Here is a 24125-nt window from a genome sequence, read left to right as displayed (position 1 = left end):
ACTCTCGTCTGGCCACTGTTCCCTCAACAGCAGGTCACAGGCGCTCCCTCCAGTCCTGAATCCTCCACCAAGGACAACACTAGCTAAGGCCCGTGTTTGGATGTGGACTTGCAGAAATGACTCTCAAGGAGAACAATCTTCAGAGGAACTTTATGAACCCAAAGTTACTTTCTAATAATTATATTTCTGTCACTCAAAGCAAGTATATCTCCTTTCTTTTTACTTTCTGCAACAATTTTCTTTCAGTGATACTTATCAAAGGCCCCCATGGGACTGGCACTGTGCTGAGCAGACCCAGGTAAGTCAGAAATGATTCTTGCAAATTAGTATCTTTCACCTCCACCTAGGACAATAAATTAGCAGTACATAACACTTACAGCAAGGTGAGTTGCCAAAAGTACTTAGTGAATCCAGCCAGACACAAAATGTGCTTGCTGCAGGTCTACTGACGGTCAAGGTCACATCGACTTTCCTGACAAGGAAATGAATGAGCCAAGCCAGCTGGGCCATTTCCTGGAGGCTCACAGAAAAATGACTCACAGCCTCATTGCTTTGCAGAAGGGAAGACGGGTGAAGTGGCTTCTGCTGCTGCAGGTGTTTGGGGACTAGGGAGCCATTCTTCAGCAAATATGTATTCTCAAGACACGGTCATCCAGTCTATCCCATGCCTTGCTGCTACCCTCACATACAGGCCGAACTGCCAGACAGGCAGGCCTGGACATCGAGGCACAAGAAAGAAGAGGCTGCTTCCAACGCCCTCCTTTCATTTCCTCAGTTCCCTGGCAACCGCCGACCATCCCGAAACACATGCAGCATTATTAATTTTGACAATCAAACTGGAGGAAGGGGCATCCTCAGCCCCTCCTGGGCAACTCTGGTCTGAACCTACCTAACAAGAGAGAGTTAGGTGACACCTGCAGCTCTACAGAAAGAGTACATGGCATAAGTGTACTTATTCATTCATTCATTCATTCCACACCTACTGAATGCCCACAGCGTGCCAGGGCACTGGTCTAGGTGCTGGAGGTACCGCCATGAGCAAAACAGTCAAGAACCCTTGCTCTAATGGGCAAAGGAAATATTCCACATTTCCAAATAAAATTTATCAGCAGTCATCTCTGAATAAGTGGAACTGCAACAAAATTATTAGGAATCCAAAAATAATCTTGTGAAAGTTCAAGCTAAATTATCAAAATTGCAACATAGGCTGCCCAATTTCCTCCCAACCTCATGAGTCATCCTTTTATGGATGCTACTCAAGACAGTGTTTCTAATCAGCACCTGCCTACTTTTATCTTCTTATAAGATTGTAAGTTCCTTGTGCAAGGCAGCATTAAACCCAAAACATTACACTGAGCACAACATCATATACTCTAACAAAGTGATCACTGAGAATGGCTTCTTTCTCACTTATCTACTTTTCCTTGCCCCTAGTCCCTGACCAACCCTCACTGAGCGCTAAGATTTGGGGGATGAGGAGAAAAAGAAGCTGAATTGGCAAATGCAGGCATTCCCAGGAAGGCGAGTTCACTTTTCTCCATGCTCTACAAATATTATAACCCAGGGACACAGCAGTCAATTTGGGGATTTAAGAGGCAAGAGGATAATCAGCAATTTCTGCTAGTCTGAGAAAAAAGGGTTCTTTTATGTAAGTGATCCAGGTTCATACATGGTGGACCAAAGCTAAGTCAAATCCTTCTTCAAACCGTTTTGGTCATCTGCCTGACAATGCAGAATTTAATTCAATGCTGAATTCACCAATTTAAAAAAAAAAAAAAAAGGAAGAGTCACACTAAACTGGGATGGAGCAGGATCATGTTGTCAAAATGTTGCAATTTAATCCCACTACTGGGCATATACCCAGAGAAAACCATAATTCAAAAAAGACACATGCACACCAATGTTCACTGCAGCACTATTTACAATAGCCAGGACATGGAAGCCACCTAAATGCCCATCAACAGAGGAATGGATAAAGAAGATGTGGTACATATATACAATGGAATATTACTCAGCCATAAAAAGGAACAAAATTGGGTCATTTGTAGACATGTGGATGGGCCTAGAGACTGTCATACAGAGTGAAGTAAGTCAGAAAGAGAAAAACAAATATCGTATATTAACGCATATATGTGGAATCTAGAAAAATGGAACAGATAAACCGGTTTGTAAGGCAGAAATACAGACACAAATGTAGAGAACAAACGTATGGACACCAAGGGGGATGAACTGGGGGGGGGGACTGGGGGGGAACTGGGAGATTGGGATTGACATGTATACACTAATATGTACAAAATAGATAATAAGAACCTGCTGTATAAAAAAATAAAATAAAATTCAAAAAAAAAAATGTTTCAGTTTAACAACTGTTTATGGCCCCAAGCAATGTCTGAGACATCCTTCCACTGACCCAGAGCTCTCTCTCCCAGTTCAGAGAACTCACAAAGATAGTAATGCTGGAAATCCTTTGGATTAACTTATTAGTTAAGAAGACAGTGTTCGGGGCTTCCCTGGTGGCACAGTGGCTAAGAATCCTCCTGCCAATGCAGGACACACAGGTTCGAGCCCTGGTCCGGGAAGATCCCACATGCCGCAGAGCAACTAAGCCCGCGAGCCACAACTACTGAGCCTGAGCTCTAGAGCCCGCGAGCCACAACTACTGAGCCCACGTGCCACAACTACTGAAGCCCGCGCACTTCGAGCCTGTGCTCCACAACAAGAGAAGCCACCACAATGAGAAGCCCGTGCACCGCAACGAAGAGTAGCCCCAACTCACCGCGACTAGAGAAAGCCCACGCACAGCAACAAACACCCAACGAAGTCAAAAATAAATAAATTAATACCAAAAAAAAAAAAAAAGAAGACATACTGCAAAGCATATATGTTCATGGCTAGTAGAATTCATTCCTTCACTGTACTTCATTTAAGAATCTTTTGGCAACGTTTTCTAAGCAGCCTATGCATTTATAATCTTTAAATTCTGGGAAGGAGGCGGGGAGAGACAGTTATTTGTTTATTACTGACAATAAGCCAGCCTCTGTGCTAGGACTTCATTTAACCAACATCTCACTTAATGTGACAACAATCCCATGATGTAGGTATTATTATCTTTATTGTTCAGTTGCAGAAACTGAAGCATATGGAGACCTTGCCCAAGGAAGAGCAGAGGAAGTAGGCAGAGGAAGAGCAAGGATTTGAATGAAGTCTCTGGCTCCAAAGACTCTTTCCTTTACAATAATACAGGAGTCATGATATTAAACCAGAAGTTACCAATAAGGCAAAAACCAGAATTGAGGGTCAGTTGAACGCTGAGCAGACATGCATGTCCCTGGTCTGTGCTCCAGAATCCTGTCTGTAAGACTGTCACTTATACCGGATCTGACAGTGGTGTTCCCAAGGGTGGAGTCAGGGCGCTGGGGCCCCAGGACTCCCATTCTGACCCACTTTGGGGCTGAGCTCTGTGAAGTAAATGACTGGGGAAGTCCTGAAGTTCTCATATGTTCCCAACACACAATGTGTCCCCACACAACACAAGGAGCAAGCTGGCATGGAAGGTCTTCCATGCCTTGGATCTCAACTAACCTGGTGAAGTGCTTGTCATCTGGCCAGTGGAGGCTAAAGGAGACTAGGGTTGAGGGCCCCCGAGTTTCTCATTTCGCAATCAAGGAATCTGAAGAAAGAGGGTTTTGTCAGAACAGGACAACAACTGCCAGGCTTCTAGGGCAGGAGATAATCTCCAGACCTAAAGCCTTTTTATTTCCAGGAGTTTTGAGTAGAGGCTGCTAGGCCGACACAGAACATCTAAGATAAAAATAAAAGACCTTTCTTATCTTTCTCGGGTTGTGCACAAGCACATTTAATTGCCCTAGAGTTCTGACTCAAAAAACACAGAAATGAATACTAACGCAAACCCCAAACCAATGGGAGCGCCACAATCAAAGTCAAACCAAGATATTGTCACGTCATGAATGCCAGGCTTGGCATCAATAAAAGGATCCTGAAGTAATTATTTTGGGGAATGCCATAGGAAGAATTCCAAGCCCAGAACAAAGATTTGCAGAACCTTGCCAAGTAGAAATGTTAAGGACTGCTCAGCTGCCAGAAACCAAGAACACTAGATTATCTGTGTCCTGGGGCTGGACAAAGGCAGACATGTAGCAAGCCTGCCAAGGCAAGAAAACACACCTCTCCTGGGCTCCGAGCAGGACAAGGAGTTCTACAAGTCACAGGGCTTGTTTCTTCTACAAGGCATCCATGAAAACCTGTGGATGCTCTCCTGCTATTGTACTGAGTCTTCCCAGAAGTTGTCTGGGCAAACAGCCCTCAATTGCAATCACTTGCTAAACATCAAATGATACATTTCAGAGAGGGAGGATCTTAACCTACGCTGATATCTCATATTTCACAGATGAAAAACATGAGCTTCAGTGACGTTAGGTAATCGTTCAAGGACACACAGCTAGTAAGCAGTGGAGCCAGCATTACAACCAGGTCTGTGTGGCTCCAGAATGGCTTGAACACGCATGGAGACAGTATTTTGATATTATACCCGTCACTTCCCCCTCTTCTGTGACATGATAGTCACAGTCGCATCCAGCCACCCAGGATATACCATGGAGATGAGAAGGATGCAACACTGGATGAACTGGTCTGGCCCTGGAGGACTGATTTATTCGATTACACAGTTAGAGAGAAAAGACAGCAGACACAGAGACAAACGTAGGCACCCTACAACAAATGGGAGGGGAGGAGTAGAGGCAGTAAATGCACGAAGGGCTTGAAGAAGGGAAGCTATTGAGGGACAAAATGGCCAAAGAAAGTTTTACCAAGAGATGGCTAACTAAAAATCATGTAGGGTTTGCGGGGAGAAGGTGAACACATTAAGCAGGGCCAAGCATGACTGAAAGCATGGAAACAAGGGCACACGGGGCATCTGAGAAAGGCAGACGATGGGCAAAGATCAGCTGGAGGTACAATGCATACATGTGTGTATTTACTGAGTACCTGTAACCAGCATACCTTTTCTTTCTGATGACTACTACTAAAATATGATAAATCTTGAAGTTGACTTTGTGGGGGGGATGTGGGAGGTGGAGAGAAGACATCCATGGCAATGGTACAGCCTTAGCTTTTTAAAAAGAGAGAAAAATCCTGGTGGTGCAGTGGTTAAGAATCCGCCTGCCAATGCAGGGAACACGGGTTCGAGCCCTGGTCCGGAAGATCTCACATGCCGCTGAGCAACTAAGCCCGTGTGCCACAACTACTAAGCCTGCGCTCTGGAGCCCGCGAGCCATAACTAGGTGCCCACGCACCGCACCTACTGAAGCTCACGTGCCTAGAGCCCGTGCTCCACAACAAGAGAAGCCACCACAGTGAGAAGCCCTCGCACTGCAGCAAAGAGTAGCCCCCGCTCGCTGCAACTAGAGAAAGCCCGTGCGCAGCAATGAAGACCCAACACAGCCAAAAATAAATAAAATAAAATATATAGAGAGAAATAGCTCATAAACAATCACAACAAATAAACTTTAAAAAAACTTTTTAAAATAAAACGAGAGAAAAATCAAAGTAGCGGAAGCTGAAACCAGTTTACAACAGCTTCCTAAGGCTTCTGCCTCTTGCTTCTCTGCCCCCTAACAAGAAAATCCTTTACTGCTGACAATCAATCACTCCACTGATATTTATCACCTTCGTGGATAAACATTTACTGCCCTCTCTGGAGAGTCCAGGGGTCTCCGAAACTCCCCACTGACAGGGGGCTGTCACTGATGGTTAGTGTGCTGTTGCTGGATCGGCAACTTCAGCTTTATCAAGTACAACAGCAGCCTTGTTTGTTTTTATACCAAAATGCTAGGTTCATTTTTCCTGCCCTGAAAACAGTTCACCAAACCGTCAAGTAGCCAAGAATTACATGAAAATCAGCAAGCTACAACTCAGGGCTGTCCCCAGAAATATTTCATGTCTCCTCACAAACTGCTCTCTAAACCAAAGATCGGAATAAGAAAAAAGGCGGGGGGGGACCTAGGTCACACCAACTACATGATACACTCTCACATGTAACTTGGAAAGAGAACTCCATTTAGGAAAATTAGTCTTCAAGGTCCCCACTAAATCTGATTTCATCTTTCACTTATATTTAAATTTAGGGCAGGGTAGAGAGAGACTCCACTTCTGGTGCAATGGTGGTAGGCCCAAGGAAAGGGCTAACATCATGGTCATTTTATTAAAGGTACCTCAACTCTAAGTCCCTGGAAGCAGCTCCGGGCCCCCTGGATGCAAAGCCATAAGAGCAAGTGTGCACACTCTCCAGCGAGAGATCATCTTGGTTGTGATTTTATAGGAAAATCCACTCTTTTTTTTTTTAACATCTTTATTGGGAGTATAATTGCTTTACAATGGTGCGTTAGTTTCTGCTTTATAACAAAGTGAATCAGATATACATATACATATATCCCCGTATCTCCTACCTCTTGCATCTCCCTCCCACCCTCCCTATCCCACCCCTCTAGGTGGTCACAAAACACGGAGCTGATCTCCCTGTGCTATGCGGCTGCTTCCCACTAGCTATCTATTTTACATTTGGTAGTACCACTCCCTTTTTCACGTGCTCATAAATTCAGCAAAGTTATTTATTCTCAGGCCTATCTCCTCCTCTATAGTATAAGCAACTTAAGGGCAAGATGGGTAACTTTCATTTCTGTGTCCCTTACAATACCAAGTAATGCCTCACACAAAGCAGGCCCTCAAGAAAAACTGGTTACATGGATGAAGAGAATTGATGACTAAAGAGAAGATGGTAAAAATGAAGCTAATGCACCTAAATCCCCAAACATTTGGGCAGGTGACTTTTTCTGGTCACAGAAACCTGAAAAACAGCTAAAAGATAAGGAGTGCACCTGGATGGTACTCTGAGCTCAGGAGGCTTGATGAAGGGATTGCGAAACCCTCTGGCTATCTAATTTCTCAGCTGAGGAATTTAAAGCACTTAAGCCATCTCAAAAGCAAAACTGCCTTCCTCAAGGCAGAGCTGGGAAGTGATCTAACACCCCGTGACAGTTTTTCCTTTATGGGGAATGGGGTGAAGCGGCTTCTGGTTTTGCCTCCCGTTCACCAGAAACTCTATTAGCAACACCTGGAAGTCGCCTTTTTTGCTTAAAGGATTGTGAAACTTAATAAGCCCCTAGTTGGGGGCTTCCCTGGTGGCACAGAGGTTGAGGGTCCGCCTGCCGATGCAGGGGACACGGGTTCGTGCCCCGGTCCGGGAAGATCCCACATGCCGCGGAGCGGCTGGGCCCATGAGTCATGGCCGCTGAGCCTGCATGTCCGGAGCCTGTGCTCCGCAACGGGAGAGGCCACAATAGTGAGAGGCCCGCGTACCGCAAAAAAAAAAAAAAAAAAAAGAGGCCTAGTTGGAAACACAGCTCCTGGCACTAGGCCTTCCCTCAGTTCCTAGATCTTATGTATATCAAATACTACCTCCTCCTTACTTAGGCTGTTTGGTAACCAAATCTACTCCAGGTCTAAGATTTCATGGTCAAAAATACCAGCGGAAAACTTTATGAAAACGTATCCCTCCCATAAGCTGTAGGGAGTGGGGAAACTTCTGGAACATGCACGTCCACACCCCAAGTAAAATGATGACTGAAGGTGGTGAAACTGGAGAGGGAATCACACCAGATGCAGGGACGCTGGACCTTCCGTCACATTACACCCAACCACGGGCCACACCTGAACCCTGGATTCCCAGGCCGCAGAGAGTGAGGCAACACAGGCTGACAGCAGTTTCAAAAACACCTTGACCCGGAGTCCAAATCGTGAAGAAAGCACTACAGCAACGCAGAAGTGGGCAGGAAGACCCTACTCTATAAGTAGAAAACTTAGGGGGAAAACGCTGGAAGGGCCTTTGAGAAAGCATCCCCCATCACAGCAAGAAGTCAGCACAAGTCACCGTCCCTCCCTGAAAAGAAGTAGCAGGTGCCAATATCTTATATTTTATATCCAACATTCCAAAGTCCTTCACTTTTCTCAAGATGCACGTTCTTGGCAAGATGTACTCAGTACTATTGAGAATTACATTTTTTTTTTCGGCCACACCATGCAGCTTGTGGGATCTTAGTTCCCCGACCAGGGATTGAACCCAGGCCCTCGAAAGTAGGAGCACAGAGTCCTAACCACTGGACCACCAGGGAATTCCCAGTGTTATAGAAAAGGTGGCACTAACCAATGAGAGACACAATAAAGCATCACCCTTACAGAGATCTCAGGTTTATAAACTACTTTCATATCCCTTTTCATTGTTCCTTATATCAGCTGGTGATAGGGCCAGGCAGTTACCATCCCCACTTGCCCGGCAGTACACTGGTCTGGAGTGTGAGGTGACCTAGGACTAGACCTAGGGTTTCTGACTGAAGAGGCAGAGGTCTTCCCATGGAACCCCAGTAATTGACTGCCTAGGGGCAGATTTTCCTTTAAGCTAGACTCTGTCAGGGCTCTGGCACTCTACCATGCTACCACCTATTCTCATGACCCTGGGCCAATTACTTCACCTCTCTGAGCCTTCATTACTTTTATCAGCATCACCCAGAGACGGCTCCGAGGCAGCCATTTCTGCGATAAGAGGCTCACATGGTTAAAGAAGTTTACCGACCCTTTTGGAGATTCACGATGCATGTGTTTTACGGTTAAGCCTCTGAAGGGTCCCACAATTAAGAAGCCTGTTCAACCCTAAATCTCCTACATTTCAAACAGCACGGCCTCTCTTACCAAACATCTGTTCATAGCATCATTACCTCTACGGTGTCTTTCTTTGCCTCCAAATTCTATGTTCCACCTCTCCCTCAGCAGCATTGCTCATTAGCCGTGAGACACCCCCCCACCCCCACCCCCGCCGCCAATACTGTACCTTGAGGGTGGGCATGGTCAGCCAGACACGGGATGGGGACACCCAGCCTAGGCCCTGGAGAGCTGAAAGAGAAGATACGCAAACAGGGTCTCCTCATTTTCCTAGGTTTCTCTGAACATTTGTGCAATCTCAGATAAGAACAGGATTTTTCCAAAAATTCTCCCTACACTAGAAATTGAGGGCAAAAGTCATAAGTTAATCTTTCACTTTATATACTGGGAAGAGGTTGGAAATGGATATGTGTCCAAAAAAAAAAGTTTTGAGAGGGAAAAACGGGGGAGCGGGCTGCTATGATTAAAACTTCACCACTAGATCTGTTCAAGTAAAAAAGAAAAAGCTGTGGTTGGAAGAGCACTTTTGATACTCATAGGATTGAAGCGTGTCACTGGGGAGTAACTTTTTTAAAGTAGTGTGACACAGGGTTAATTACGAAAACTGAAGAATTATCATAATTAGCTGAATTTTCTAATAGTATTTTACCCCTAGATCCAAATTAAATTCTCACACACAAGATCCTCTCCTGTAACATTAAGGAATTATTGTCAATTTTTTAGGGTGTGATATGGGAGGGTGGTTATGTTCGGGAACATAGTCCTTTTATCTTTTAGAGATCCAAACAGAACTATTTATGGTTGAGATGATATGAAGTCTGAAATCTGCTTCAAAATAATTTCACTGAGGATAAATGGAAGTGAAAGTGGATACAGTATAGATAAAACAAGACTGGTCAAGACACTAAATCGCTGAGGTTGGGAGATGGGTACATGCTGGTTCATTATACTATTCTCTTTTTTTTTTGTAAATGTTTAAAATACTCCATAATAAAAAAAAAAATTAAAGGATTCTATTCTGAATAATGTCCATTTTTGACCCTAAATAATATTAAGTTTTACAGAGCCCTTAAAACAAATAGGGAACACCAAAAGCTCAAGCAACAAAAGAAAAACACAGATAAACTGGAATTCATCAAAATTAAAAACAGTTGTACTTCAAAGGACACCATCAAGAAAGTGAAAAAAAAGACAGATTGGGAGGAAATATTTGCAAATCATTTATCTGATAAGGGATTCATATACGTCTCTTAACTGTGAGACTCTTCAGAGGCTTAACTGTAAAGCATATGCATCATGAATCTCCACGAGAAACGGTAGACTTCTGTGACCACGAGGGTCTCTTCCTCTTACAGCAGAAATGGCTGCCTCGGAGCCGTCTCTGGGAGATGCTGATAGAAGTAATGAAGGCTCAGAGAGGTAAAGTAATTGGTCCAGGGTCATGAGAAGAGATGTTAGCATGGCTAGGTCTAGAGTGCCAGAGCTCTGACAAAGTCTAAAGGAAAACCTCCCCTTGGACAGTCACTCACTGGGATTCCGTGGGAAGACCACTGTCCTGTCAGTCAGATAAGGGCCTTTAAAACAAAGGATTGAATAGGCATTTCTCCAAAGAATATATACAAATGGCCAATAAGAACACAAAAAGGGGACTCCCCTGGCAGTCCAGTGGTTAAGACTCTGAGCTTCCAATGCAGGGGGCAGGGGTTCAATCCCTGGTCGGGAAACTAAGATCCTACGTGCCGCATGGCGTGGCCAATAAAACCAAAAAAAAAACAAACAAACCAAAAAAAAAAAAAAAACCACCAAAAAACCAAAAAAGAACACAAAAAGATGTTCAACATTACTAGTTATTAGGGAAATACAAATCAAAACCACAGTGGGATACTACTTCACACCCACTAGGATGGTCATGATTTTAAAAAAGACAGTATTGACGAGGATGTGGAGAAACTGAAACTCTCATACATCGCTAGCGGAGATATATAATGGTGCAGCCACTATGGAAAACAGTCTGGCAGTTCCTCAAAAGTTAAACATAGAGTGACGATATGACCCAGCAATTCTACTTCTAAGCGTATACTCATGAGAATGAAAACATATGTCCACTCAAAAACTGTATATTCATGTTCAAAGTAGCATTATTCATAATAGCCCCAAAGTGGAAAAAGCCCAAATATCCATCAATTGAGGACTAAATGTGTTACAACCAGAGGAATATTAATCGGCCATAAAAAGGAATGACATAGTGATACATGTTACAACATGGATGAACCTTGAAAATACTATGCTAAGTGAAAGAAGGCACTCACAAAATAGCACATGGTATATGATTCCATTTATATGAAATGTCCATAATGGACAAATAGAGACAGAAAGCAGATTATTGGTTGCCAGCGACTTGGGGGATGGGGCAGGGAGAGGGGGAATGACTGCTGATACAGCATTTCTTTTGGGGGTGATGAAAACGTTCTGAAATTACCTAGTGGTGAGGTGGTCCAAACTTGTGAATACACTAGAACCCACTAAACTGTATACTCTAAAAGAGTGAATGTTATGGTATGTGAATTATATCTCAATAAAGCTGTATTACAAAAAAGAAAAAAAAAAGCCTCAGAAACCATCCTCACCTCAGAACAGGAAGTACCAAATGGAGGTTGGGGACAGGTGTCAAGAAGCCCGAGGGAGTCCCTCAGCTCGGTACAGTCCACTGTGTGCTGAGAGCAGACAGATCTGCGTGTGGCAGCACTGTGGTCTGAATGAACGACTAACCACAACCCCCCACGCTTTTCCTCACTCAAGAGGCTGCAGTGGTGCGTGTATCAGAAAAATAGCTTATATCCTAACTTACCTGCTCTAAGAATAAATGATTTCATACCTTATTATTAGAAAATAGTTGTTGAAAAAACACCTCTCATCTGATCACCAAGGCTGGTGACATGGAAAGTGATTCACGTGCATTTTGGACAAGGAGTGAACCAAAATATATTCTTAAATTCCTCCACTGAAAACAAACCTTGGGTCAGTAAGGGAAGAGGGAAGTCTTAAAGTTCCCCAGAGCTAAAATAATTAATAACAACAACAACAACAAAGGCTAACATTTGCCAAGTAATTACTATGTGGCAGGCACTGCTCTAAGTGCTTTACAAGTATTAACTCAGTTAACCCTCACAATAACCCTACAAGCTAGGTGCTATTAACCCATTTTACAGATGAGGATACTGAGTTAACTAACTAGTCCAAGGTTATATGGAGGCAGTCTGGCTCCAGAGTCTGCACTCTCAGCAATGCCACTTCCAGGCGTCTCTTCTGGGATGGCCACCACGGAGGGGTGGTAGTTCGGGCATGAAATTAGACTTGTGTACCACACAGCAATTGGCCAACAGCTCCAGGCCACCTGCTTGACATCTTCCAGGGACCACAAACCACTTCCTTCAGCACATGGGCAGGCATTTCTACCCTCCTCTGGCTAGAGGCTCACTGCCCTTGTGTGAATCCTACTCCACAGCAAAGGGAGCAACCAGTGTGCAGACAGGGAGACTGGAAGCTAAGCCAATTAGAGACCTATAGGCTTTTGAGAAAGTAAACTGAAATGTTCCCCAGGTGCCCGTGTTAAGAGTCAGAAGGCACATCTTCAAGGATAAACAGAGGGTGCAGATGAAGAAATGATGTTCACATGTGTGTGGGGAAGTGAGCCCTTGCATGCGCTACTGATGGGTATGTGAACTGATAAAGCCGTTTTGGGGAGCAACTTGGCACTATTGGCCCCAAATTCCAAATGTACATACCCTATAATCCCATAGTCCCCAGTTCCACTTCTAGGAACCTAGCAAACTGCAGAAAGAAATAAGTGCAACAATGTTCACTGCAGCACAGCTTGAAATGGCAATACCTTGGACACAATGTACGTTCATTTATGGAGGGGTAGTCAAATAAATCATGGTCTAAAGCAATTACAGGCATTAAAAAAAATCAGAGGCATATATGCGATATAAAAGAAGTCTACAATATATTAAGGTTTTTAAAAAGGTGCATGTTGTTAAAGTACTACATATAAATTATCCCATTTTTGCTTTAAAAACAAGTAAAAGAAAATAAAGAACCCTACCCATACCAACAACTTTATGTATTTTATATGTGTGTGGACATAAGTTTATACATAGGAGTTATATTACTATATCTATAAATTTGCAGCATAAGCAGAAAAACCAAAAATACACAACAAACCACAAACTTTCACTTTTTCCTCTAAGTATTTTTGTATTTCTCTATTATTTACCATTGTTATGAGCGTGTGTTATTTTTGTGTAATTAAAAACTGATGTGAAAAGGTAAAAGGTACCTCAAAGCCCAAAGAAAGGCAGCAATCGGGTCTAAGAAAGGGATTGGAGAGACAGCCAGATTGGTCCTTATGAGAAATCAGGCCGGTGCAGGTGTTCCACTCCCAGCTCCCACCCACAGCAACAGCAGCAAGGGGATTTGCATAATTAAAGACAAGGGACTCAAGAAAAAAAGAAAGAAGTACACAGGATGAACTTCTCACACTGTTCGACTCTATATTCAAGTCCCAAAGAGCTACCGTGCTCCAACATCCCAGTGTAGAAAGCCAAATATTAACTTTCTCTCCCAAATAAACCACAAAAGTGTAAATCTGATCAATAAACTAAGCTATGGTGTTTTTCATTGTGTCTGTGTTTGGTTGGGTTTTGATACGATTGGAGTGAAACTGCCAGGTGGAATTTTAGATGAGGAAGATTAATTTTTAAACGGCGAACAAAAAGCAGTATGTACAGTTTTGAAAAATATGATTATTTTCTCCACGCACCGCATTTTCTCCATGCACCGCGCGTGTCTCTGATCTGCAAGAATGTGTAACAAGACAGTGTTACAATGTAAGATCTGTCTTGCTCCATATTTAAAAATCAAAACAGAAATGTTTTGATAACTTCACTCTAGGATCCACCTTTCCAAACCACAAATATTCTTGTAACGTCTTACATTCACTCTCATCTCTTCCAAAACAAGTTTAAATTCTTTAAAACACCTAAGATGGTGAATCAAAACTGAGCCGTGGCTCTATGAGGGTGATGACGGCACCAGGAACAGAAGATATACAGCTCATCTGCTTTCCCACAGAAAAAAGTATGGAAAGATGAAAACCAAAAGTAAATAAATCCAGTTATGGGAATGTAGCTGAGTAAGCGAAAGTATCCCCCAAACCCCAAAAACCCCATCCAGGCAAGACTGACAAGTCTGAGAGGATGACCTATTTTAATTCCCACACTGGGAAAGCCCGGAATTGTATCAACAAGCTGCAGAATTCAATAGAATGAGACTTGTTTCCCTTTTCTTTACCTCCCATGTTGCAATGTTCTGGATTTATTTGTATTTCTTTGTTTGTGGTTTCCACATTTGCATGTGGGTTTCTGGCCAGACTTTGCTCCACCTAGTGGAACTTCAAAGGATGGGCCAAAAGGGAGGTACCCACTGGCAGACCTCAGCCTGTTGTATGCAGCTGAGTGGACAGGTCACCAAGACCTGCTGTCGCCGTTCCCTGTCACCCAGTGGCTGCTCTGTCTGTGCGGTTATAGTGGGGTCGGTGGCCCCAGCAGGGCCCACAGTTGGGGTGGTAGGGCAAGGAATGAACCCACCTGGTCATTGCTCCACCTGGTCCTGATGGTCCCTCAAACGTCAGTCCAGCAACTTAAGGCAAGAAAGAAAGAGGCCCTCAGGTGTACGGATGGCCAGGCATTCAAAAGGCTGTTGGAATTCTGAATCCAAAGCCATCTAACTTACCCACAGCACCCACAGAGTAGCCAGCTTGTGCCCAGCACCCACAGATGAGGGGCATCCTGGACCTGGAAGAGAGGGCTCTCCTCCAGACACAGCTCTGGTAAGGTCCAGGACCGTCAGCTTCCCTCGTGGCGACCTGGGAACATCTAACGGTTTCTGCAGGCTGAGCGTGCGTGAGAACAAACTAACATTCGTGAGGCCGAAAATGAGAGGAGAGCCAAGATCTGGAATGAGGAAAGGAAAAAGTTCTGAGAACATGACTCAGTTCAGATTGGTGGTGGGACCATGGAGGACACAGAAGAGAAAGTGACTGGCCCTCAGGCTTTCACTGGGATGAAGACAAACGTTCTTAAAGTGGAACCACAAAGGCAGACCAAAGTGAGAGGAAAGAAGGTTTAAGATGGGGTGACTTAGGGAGGCTCACCTGCTTACTGAACCACAGACTAAAAAAATGTGCTTTTGTCAAAACAGTTGATGCTGGCTGACGATGATGAGCTGACTGGTAACACATGTCAACAAATCTGAGCGACATCAGGATTCAGGACACTAAAGCTTTAAACTGTCCCACCTGAAATTTGTCATCAGAGGTTATTTCACACACATCTTTTCATAGGGAGGCTGACCTCAAATCCCACGATACTGGTCAGGAGCTGGTAAGGGGATAGCAAGTACCACACAAGGGTTTCTCCACCTTGGCGCTACTGACATTTTGGGGAGGACAATTCTTTGTTGTGGGGGACTACCCTGAGGACATTTAGCAGCACCCCTGGCCTTCATACAACAGCTGCCAGTAGTGCTCCTGAGTTACGACAATCAAAAATGTTTCCAAACACTGACAAATGTCCTCAGGCAGGGGCAAAATTGTCTCCAATTGAGAACCACTATTCTACATAGATTCACCATTTAGAGTTACCTACGTAGGTAAAAGATCACAGGGACAAACCTAAACTCAGATATAGAACAGCATCAAGGAAGTCACTTCCAAACTCCCCAAATCTCAGTTTCTGAACCTAGTTTGAGAGCTGACACTAACTTACCAACCACAATGCACTCTTGAGGATCACCAATAAGAATAGCAGTGATAAGTATTATTATATTTAATAACCATGAAGTATATTCCAAAAGTTTTACATATATATCTTTTCAGGTCCCAACAAACCTATAAAGTACGTGCTACTTTTATTTATTTATTTATTTATTTATTTACTTATTTATTTAGGCTGCGTTGGGTCTTCATTGCTGCGTTCAGGCTTTCTCTAGTTGCGGCGAGTGGGGGCTACTCTTTGTTGTGGCGCATCAGGCTTCTCTAGGCGGTGGCTTCTCTTGCTAGAGAGCACGGGTTCTAGGTGTGCGGGCTTCAGTATTTGTGGCATGTGGGCTCTGTAGTTGTGGCTCGTGGGCCCTAGAGCACTGGCTCAGTAGTTGTGGTGCACCGGCGCAGTTGCTCCACGGCATGTGGGATCTTCCCAGACCAGGGCTCGAACCCATGTCCCCTGCATTGGCAGGTGGATTCTTAACCACTGCGCCACCAGGGAAGTCCCTAAAGTATATGCTATTATTATTCCCGTTTTATAGATGAGGAAACTGAGGCACAAAGAGGTTAAAGTAACTCGCTCAAGGATAGTAAGTGGAAGAATCAAGTTTGGAACTCAGGTAATCTGCCCCCAGAGCCCATGACCTCACCACTACATTAGACTATATTCCACCTCCACACTGGAAAACTGTTAGATCTACATTGTCTAACAGGTAGTCAGTAGTCACATGTAGCTATTTACTTTAAATTAAAAACTGAATATCATACCACTTTGGAAAACAGTCTGGCAGTTCCTCAAAAGGTTACACATAGAGTTATCATATGACCCAGCAATTCCACCATTAGGTATATATCTAAGAGAAATGAAAACATACATGTGTACACAAAAACTTGTACACACATGTCCATAGCAGCATTATTCACAATAGCCCAAAAGGGAACACAGCTCGAATGTCCATCAACTGATGAATGGATAAATAAAATGTGGTACATTCATGCAACTGAATATTAACCGGCCATAAAAAGGAATGAAATACTGATACATGCGATGATACACAAATACATCAACATGGAAGAATCTTGAAAACATTATGCTAAGTGAAAGAAGCCAGTTACAAAGGACAACATGGTGTATGATTCCATTTATACAGAATGTCCAGAATGGGCAAATCCAAAGAGACAGAAAGTAGATTAGTGATTGTAGGGGCTGGGGGAGGAGGGGGTGTAATGGGGAAGGGCTGCTAATGGCTATGGGGTTTCTTTGTGGGGTGATGAAAATGTTCTAAAATCAGATAGTGGTGATGGTCACACAACCCTCTGACTCACTAAAAAAACATTTTCTGTACACTTTAAGAGGATGAATCTTTTGGCATGTGAATTATAACTCAATAAAGGTGATACAAAAAATTAAATGCCATTAAAAATTCAGTTCCGGGACTTCCCTGGTGATCCAGTGGTTAAGAATCCGCCTTCCAATGCAGGGGACGTGGGTTCAACCCCTGGTCGGGGAACTAAGATCCCACATGCCAAGGGGCTACTACTGAGCCCACGCACCACAACTAGAGAGAAGCCCACGTGCAGCAAGGAAGAGCCCAGCACCGCAACAAACGATCCTGCATGTTGCAATAAGACCTGACGCAGCCAAAAATTAATTAATTAATTAATTAATTAAAAATTCGGTTCCTTAGTTATCCTAGCCACATTTCAAGGACTCAATAGCCACATGTGGCTACGTGGCTACAAAATGGACAGCATAGATATAGATGATTTCCAACATCACAGAAAGTTCTACTGTCAGCAGCAGAATTTCGACAAATGGATAAAAGCCCTCCTTATCGTCTAATTGCAGCTCACCTTTCAAGTCTCAAGCTATTCTCACAGTCCTCTGCACACCCACAGGCAAAGCTTCCACCACAGACTATGTGCCACTTCTAAAAGCTCCATTTTCACTCTTTCATGCCGAAATAAACTTTCCCCCTTCCTAGTCCACAGACACCCTACCTATCCTTATCAACCTGGAAAGCCCTGTCCAAATGCCTCTCCCTCTATGAAAACTTCCCTAAATCCCCACCTGCCCCCAGCCCTAGCCGTTGTTCCCACCATCCTTTGCTTGCACTTCCATTACAGCGCTGATCCCTCCAGGTTACATATCAGTGGATATTATCTGTCTTTCCCACAGGATTATTAGCTCTTTGAGGACAGGGATTCTGCTACTTGTTTGAGGGTTCCCAGTGCCTAGGAATAATAATAGCCTGCTGCAAAGAATGAACATTTTGGTAAACGTCTGTTGGACTCTACTCAAAGGATTTACAGCAACTCATGGTGTTAACTTTAGACAATTGCTCACTTTGGTGTATAAAACAGATTAAGAAAGTGAAAGAAAGAGGGTTAAGAATTTGAAAGTCTCATATCCCACTATTCTACAAGGAATGAGGGTGGTCACACTGAAATGCCGTATTTAGGAAAGAAGAGTGGAGCAGGGCTTCTGGACTGAAAACTGGGGCAATGGAGGTGAGTAAAGGTGGGGCAGAAGGGGTATACTATTGGAGGGTGTGGGGGGAAGAAAAAATATCATGAACCAGGGCCCCCTTCCAACTCAAAGTTTTAAGCATGGAAGAGGAAGGGCAAGGACTGCATCTCTACAGATTTGTGCCCAGCCCATCGGCTGGATCACTTTATTGGAAAAGACATTTCTCCTAAAACTTTACTTTAAATACTACAGTCAGGTTTTTCTGGTCGAATCTAACCAACAAGAGAAAGAAAGAAACTCCGCATATCCCATCATAATTTAACTGGAAGAGACAAATGCCAAGGCCTTACTGTTTGGAGACTCTATTGCTTTTTTTATTCTCTATGGATTCAAGGAATCACATCTGAGTTGCAATGACCTATAGGAGAATTAAGTCTAAGTTCCTAATCACAGAATGGAGTTAAACTGATGAAATTATTTGGGCCAGGATGGCAAGAAATGACTGTTCCAGTGCAGAGCTGGAACCAGAGAAAGCAAGCTGCCTAATATCATATATTTGATATTAAATGCATGTGTAAAAAAAAGATTGTATTATGAAAAAGAATATATGTACATACATACATATATACATATATATAAAACTGAATCACTTTGCTGTACACCAGAAATTAACACATTGTAAATTAACTATACTTTAATTAAAAAAAAAAAAAAAAAGACTGGGCTTCCCTGGTGGTGCAGTGGTTGAGAGTCCGCCTGCCGATGCAGGGGACACGGGTTCGTGCCCCGGTCCGGAAGGATCCCACATGCCGTGGAGCAGATGGGTCCGTGAGCCATGGCCGCTGAGCCTGCGCATCCGGAGCCTGTGCTCCGCAACGGGAGAGGCCACAACAGTGAGGCCCGTGTACCACAAAAAAAAAAAAAAAAGACTGTACTTGATAGAGACATTTCAAGGGAAAAAAATGCAGTGAGGTACCCATACAATTTTCAATACAGACGGAGTACAGATTCCTCCTCAATTTGGAGCTAGCTAGAAGCCACTTGTTGAAATACGGACAGTACCTGAAGTACATCCTAAGCCAAAATGGTCTCTAAATTCTTTTTTCTTCACTGATTTCTGCAAGCCAAAAATCAACAAAAACAAAAACAAAAAACTAAATTGACTAAATTGTGGCGGATTCAGAGTTAATAATTATAGAGTAACTTCCATTCCAAAGGTTAAAATTCAAAACACAGTTCTCACTACAGATACTGAGAACTCGGCTAGAGAAAGAGACAGGCTATGAGATGGGGTTAGGAGTGTTAGGGGGAAGGGGGTTAGAAGGAGAGAGCCTACTCATTTTAAAAACTTTCCCTTCTCTGCAGGAACTGTAACCACATAATAGCTGCTGGCCAGTGCTAGCATCCATTCAAATGGAACAAAGTACAAAAGCCACCCTGTCCCCCAAGTAAGTATCAGAAGTGGCAGAGAAATGATAACAAAACGGTCTGTGATCCACAAGCTGCAATTAGGGCATGACACTGAAGATCCCCACCCAAACCTTCTCTCCACGTCCCAGGCTTCCATGACCTGGGAAGGAACCTCCACTTTCCATCCTTCTTCCTGCTAAAGAAATGGATCTGGTTCCCACCAGATGCCAACCACTGCTCTCCAATGGGGAGATGAAGTCCACAGGCCCAGGGCACCCACCTCAAAAGGCTCCAAAGCCTGCACCGTTCCTAAATCAACCCCCTAGCAATGTTAATTACTGGTTATTGGAAACAGCCTTTAAAGATACTTACAGAAAGGCGCAGGTGCAAAGGAAAAGCAACAGTTTGTTCTATATTTTATTCTCTCAACATCTATATCTTAGCTTTGTAACTTTTCTAATAAAGGAAATTTATTTCTCTTGCCACTTCATGATTTTAACTGAGAAAACAAAGAACCTCAACAAAGCCTAAAACAGAAGAGCCCCAGCCCTAGAAAAAGGAATGTACTGGGACAGAAAATGAGCTCTATTCCTTTCACATGTTATTTCCAATAAACATAAATATATTCTTTGGGAAAAGCAGGTGATACGTCCACAGATAAATGAATAAACAAATTATGGAACACAACGGAGTATTATTCAGCCATAAAAAGGAATGAATTACATGCTACAACATGGATAAACCTTGAGAACATTATGCTAAGGGAGAGACACCAGATACAAAAGGTTAAAAAACAAAAAAAAAAGCCAGATACAAAAGGTATTGTAAGATTCCATTTATATGAAATATCCTGAATAGATAAATCCATAGACATGTAAAGCAGACTGGTGGTTGCCAAGGGCTGGGGGAAGGGGGAACAGGGAGGAACTGCTTGTACAGGGTTTTCTCCCCAGGTGATAAAATGTTTTGGAACTAGACAGAGGCAGTGGTTGCTCAATATTGCGAATGCACTAAACACCACTGAATTGTTCACTTTAAAATGGTTAAACGGTTTTAAACAGTTTATGTTATATAAAGTTCATCTCACTTGAAAAATTAATGTTTTAAATAGAGGATACTAATGGGCATAACATGATGCTCATAAACTCCTAGGAAAAAAGATAAGGCTTTTTGCTGGCATTCTGCTTCTACTCTTGACCACAACACAAAGTTCAAGTGCTAAGCTGTATAGAGTCTGCCATCTTGCTCTGTGTGTGTCTGTATATGCCCTTCTGAAAAGACACAGAAGGGAACAGAAACTGAAGAAAATAGAATGGTAAAGCCTTGCCAAATGCAAGGAAGGGAAGGAGGGGTGATTCCCCCTACTGCACCCCACCCAACCTGGCGCCAGGAATAACGCTCCCATTTGGGTTTCGAAATGCCAGCGGCGCTAAAATCAGCACAAGCCACTTAGCAAGAAAAGCTGGGGTGCTCCATTTGTTGCCCGTATTGGCATCAGCACGACCCTTTGCTCAAAACCCGGAGCTGGCCCAGATCAGCATCAGTGACCGGCTCCCCAGGCCAGCCAACCTGATAGCCAAAGCTTGTTACAGCTCAAGTGTGCCCTGCTGCTGAGCGGTCCCAGTCTACTTCATCTCACTTGCCTTCCAAGAGTCCTGCCTCCAACACCAGTAAAAATGGGGCCAAGAGGCCCCTACAACTTTCCCAGGTCCAGCTTGAAATAGATATCCTCTCAGCCAGCCCCTCCTCCCTCTCAGGCCCGCTCAATAACCCACGTACCCCTACCCGCACAGACATACACGCGGCATCGCTGCTTTGGAGACCTGCTCCACTGGAGGACACGAATGCGCCCCACATGACCCCGCTTGCGCCACTATCCAATCACAGTCATGCCAGCCCACCTGACCTAACTGTCGTCTCAAAGGCCCCTCACTCGCTTGGCACCATGCCTCTGCCACCTCCGTGATACCAAAACCGTCACAGGTGTCCCTCAGCTAAACACCGACGCCCCCTTAGATCCTGTCCACTCCACGCATGGGTGCCCCTCTCGGGACCCCTCAACTCTTGGCAACAACATTCCTTCAGCCCCCTCCAGCCAGGCCTCGACGCCCCCCAGGCCCCAGCCTGGCCCGGACACCCCCTCCCCCTTACCTGCGGGGGTTCAGCCCTGGCTGACAGGGGGCTGGGCAGCGCCTGGAGGAGCAGGAGCGCCATGCCACCCAGGAGCCTTCTCCTCTCCATCCCCCTCCTGCTCCTGCTCCTCCGCCACGGCGCCGCCACCTCCCTCCTCCTCCTCCCTCTCCTCCTCTTCCCTCTTCTTCCTTCTTCCCTTCTTTTCCTGTTTCACTCTCCCCTCCCGCTTCCGGCTCCGCTCCACCCCGCCCCAGCCCAAACGCCCTCCCAGACACTTGGATGCTTCTCCAATTCCAGCGCTTCATTGGCCCTTGCCCTTCGTCCATTGGTCAATATAGATGTCGATCAAATAGAAGTCCCGCCCCCTCGCGAAGACGGAAAACTGGAGAAATCCAGCCAATGGAAAGTAGGAGGAACCCGGGCCATCTTGAGTGCTACAAGGCGGCGTAAATGCGTCCCGCTGCGCAGAGAGTGGCGGAAGTAGCCCTGATCAGGGGCGGGGCCATCCAAGACGTGAGTTGAAAAGTCTAATTCTGGTGCCACCATCTTGAATGTGGCGGAAGTACTAGATTTCCACAGTTTAGCAAAGAAGAGGAAAGCGGTATGGTAATCCCAAAGGGTGTTGGAAAATAAGTTACTTTTATAAAGTAACCTGGCACTCTTAAAAAAGACAACTGCAGAGACTTCCCTGGTGGTCCAGTGGTTAAGACTCCACGTTGCTAATGCAGGGGGCCCGGTTTGATCCCTGGTCAGGGACCTAGGATCCCACGTCCTGTGTGGGGTGGCACTGACAAAAAGTAAAAAGGAAAAACAAAAAAGACAACTGCAATCTAAAAACTTTTGATGTCTTTTGTCTTTAAGCACAGCCCCAGTACCAGAGTCCCTCTCTTGCTCTCAAACTGCTCAAGCAGTATCTTCGGTCACTTTGAATTCCTATGAGATAGTATCTTTACCTGAGGCACAGTGCTTTGTCACCCCAAGTTCGAGGGATGAAATTCTACTGACTCTTCCTCAGAAATAGCTCTGAAATCCACCACCACTGCTTCAATCCATGTTCTCATTTTCTGGCTAAAATACAAACGGTCTCCCTGCTGTCCTGCCAGTTGCTAATTCTTCCTTCTTGAATTTCTCTCACATGTCACAGCAGGGGTGTTCTACCACCTAAAACCAAATATTATCGTCTCAGGGCTTCCCCTCTCAAAATACTTCAACTACCTACAGGATTTATTGTCCAAACTTATCAATATGGTGGTCCTTTCTGCGTCCTCGTCCCTGCGTATTTTTTTTCCACACCTGCATACTTCTTTATCTCACCTACTGCCACTACATTTCCCACACATTCTGCTCACACCCAACAGTTAAGAGATCCCCAATGAACTGTGCTATACATTTAACTTCATTTACACGTTACACATACAGTTTCCCGTTTAAAATTCCTAGTTCTCATCCCCTGGTTTCTTCTTCTGAATTCACATAACACTTATCACACAGTGTATCTAATCTACAATTTCTGCCTGCCTGACCCCTCCGACTAAATTTTTAGCTTTTTGTATGGCACACCAGGTCTTATTCATTTTTTAAACAAATCCCTACACCCTGTACATGGCCCAACCGTGAGCTCAATCAATATTGGGAAAGTAAACGAACAGATGAAGAACTGCAGCAGAAAAGCCAGCTGCCTGTAGCTGCCAATTTCCCCTCAAAAACCCGCCAAAGCATTTTAGAGCCGAGCCCAGTCTAGCCCATAGCTGAACCCAAAGGAAGTTTGTTCTTGGCTTAAATGGTGGCAAAGTGGGAAACAGGTAAGAGTGAAAAAAATCGGTTCTGTCTCTGTCTTGATCCTGCTTTCCCAAGTGCTGCACAGGGTGACAAGTATTTTTGCCAGTCTTAAATTTCTTAGAATTTCATCCATTCCACAATCAAGCTCCCTAGGGGAGAATAAAAGATTGAGTACTAGGCAGGGGCCACATTATTTTCTTAGCACAGGGTCTCAATCCCAGCCTCAAGGAGTTGTAAGTCCTCTATACAAAAGCCAGGTATCACAGATAGCCAAAAAGCACATGAAAAGATGCTCAACATCATTAATTAGTAGAGAAATGCAAATCAAAACTACAATGAGGGATCACCTCAGACCGGTCAGAATGGCCATCATCAAAAAATCTACAAACTAGGGCTTCCCTGGTGGCGCAGTGGTTGAGAGTCCGCCTGCCGATACAGGGGACACAGGTTCGTGCCCCGGTCCGGGAAGATCCCACATGCCACGGAGCGGCTGGGCCCGTGAGCCATGGCCGCTGAGCCTGCGCGTCTGGAGCCTGTGCTCCGCAACGGGAGAGGCCACGACAGTGAGAGGCCCGCGTACCGCAAAAAAAAAAAAAAAATCTACAAACTATAAATGCTGGAGAGGGTGTGGAGAAAAGGGAACCCTCCTACACTGTTGGTGGGAATGTAAATTGGTACAGTCACTATGGAGAACAGTAGCGAGGTTCCTTAGAAAACTAAAAATAGAACTACCATATGACCCAGCAATCCCACTACTGGGCACATACCCAAAGAAAACCA

General features: G+C 44.4%; 1 protein-coding gene across 5 annotated transcripts in view; it reads right to left on the bottom strand.

The window, feature by feature from the left end:
* The window catches only part of WBP1L (WW domain binding protein 1 like), a 68005-nt gene that overhangs the window by 37008 nt on the left and 6872 nt on the right, over positions 1-24125 (bottom strand). Inside the window, exons 1-4 of one of the 5 annotated variants that reach the window (XM_029200955.1) lie at positions 21585-21786; positions 14524-14744; positions 14379-14430; positions 8900-8961 (exon numbers count right to left, since the gene is read on the bottom strand). The exons of 1 other annotated variant lie outside the window; for it this stretch is intronic. In XM_029200955.1, coding sequence (XP_029056788.1) covers positions 8900-8914 — 15 coding nt within the window. In that variant the 5' untranslated portion in view covers positions 8915-8961; positions 14379-14430; positions 14524-14744; positions 21585-21786. Of the gene's footprint in view, positions 1-8899; positions 10473-14378; positions 14431-14523; positions 14745-21584; positions 21787-24125 lie in introns of those variants that run through there. 3 more of the 5 variants (XM_029200957.1, XM_029200953.1, XM_029200956.1) reach the window with 3 other exon arrangements.

Source organism: Monodon monoceros, unplaced genomic scaffold (assembly GCF_005190385.1).
Source record: "Monodon monoceros isolate NGI ecotype Baffin Bay Population unplaced genomic scaffold, NGI_Narwhal_1 Super_Scaffold_4, whole genome shotgun sequence".
NCBI lineage: Eukaryota > Metazoa > Chordata > Mammalia > Artiodactyla > Monodontidae > Monodon > Monodon monoceros.
Note: the sequence above shows the minus strand (reverse complement) of the source record. Positions and strands in the feature narration are given on the sequence as shown.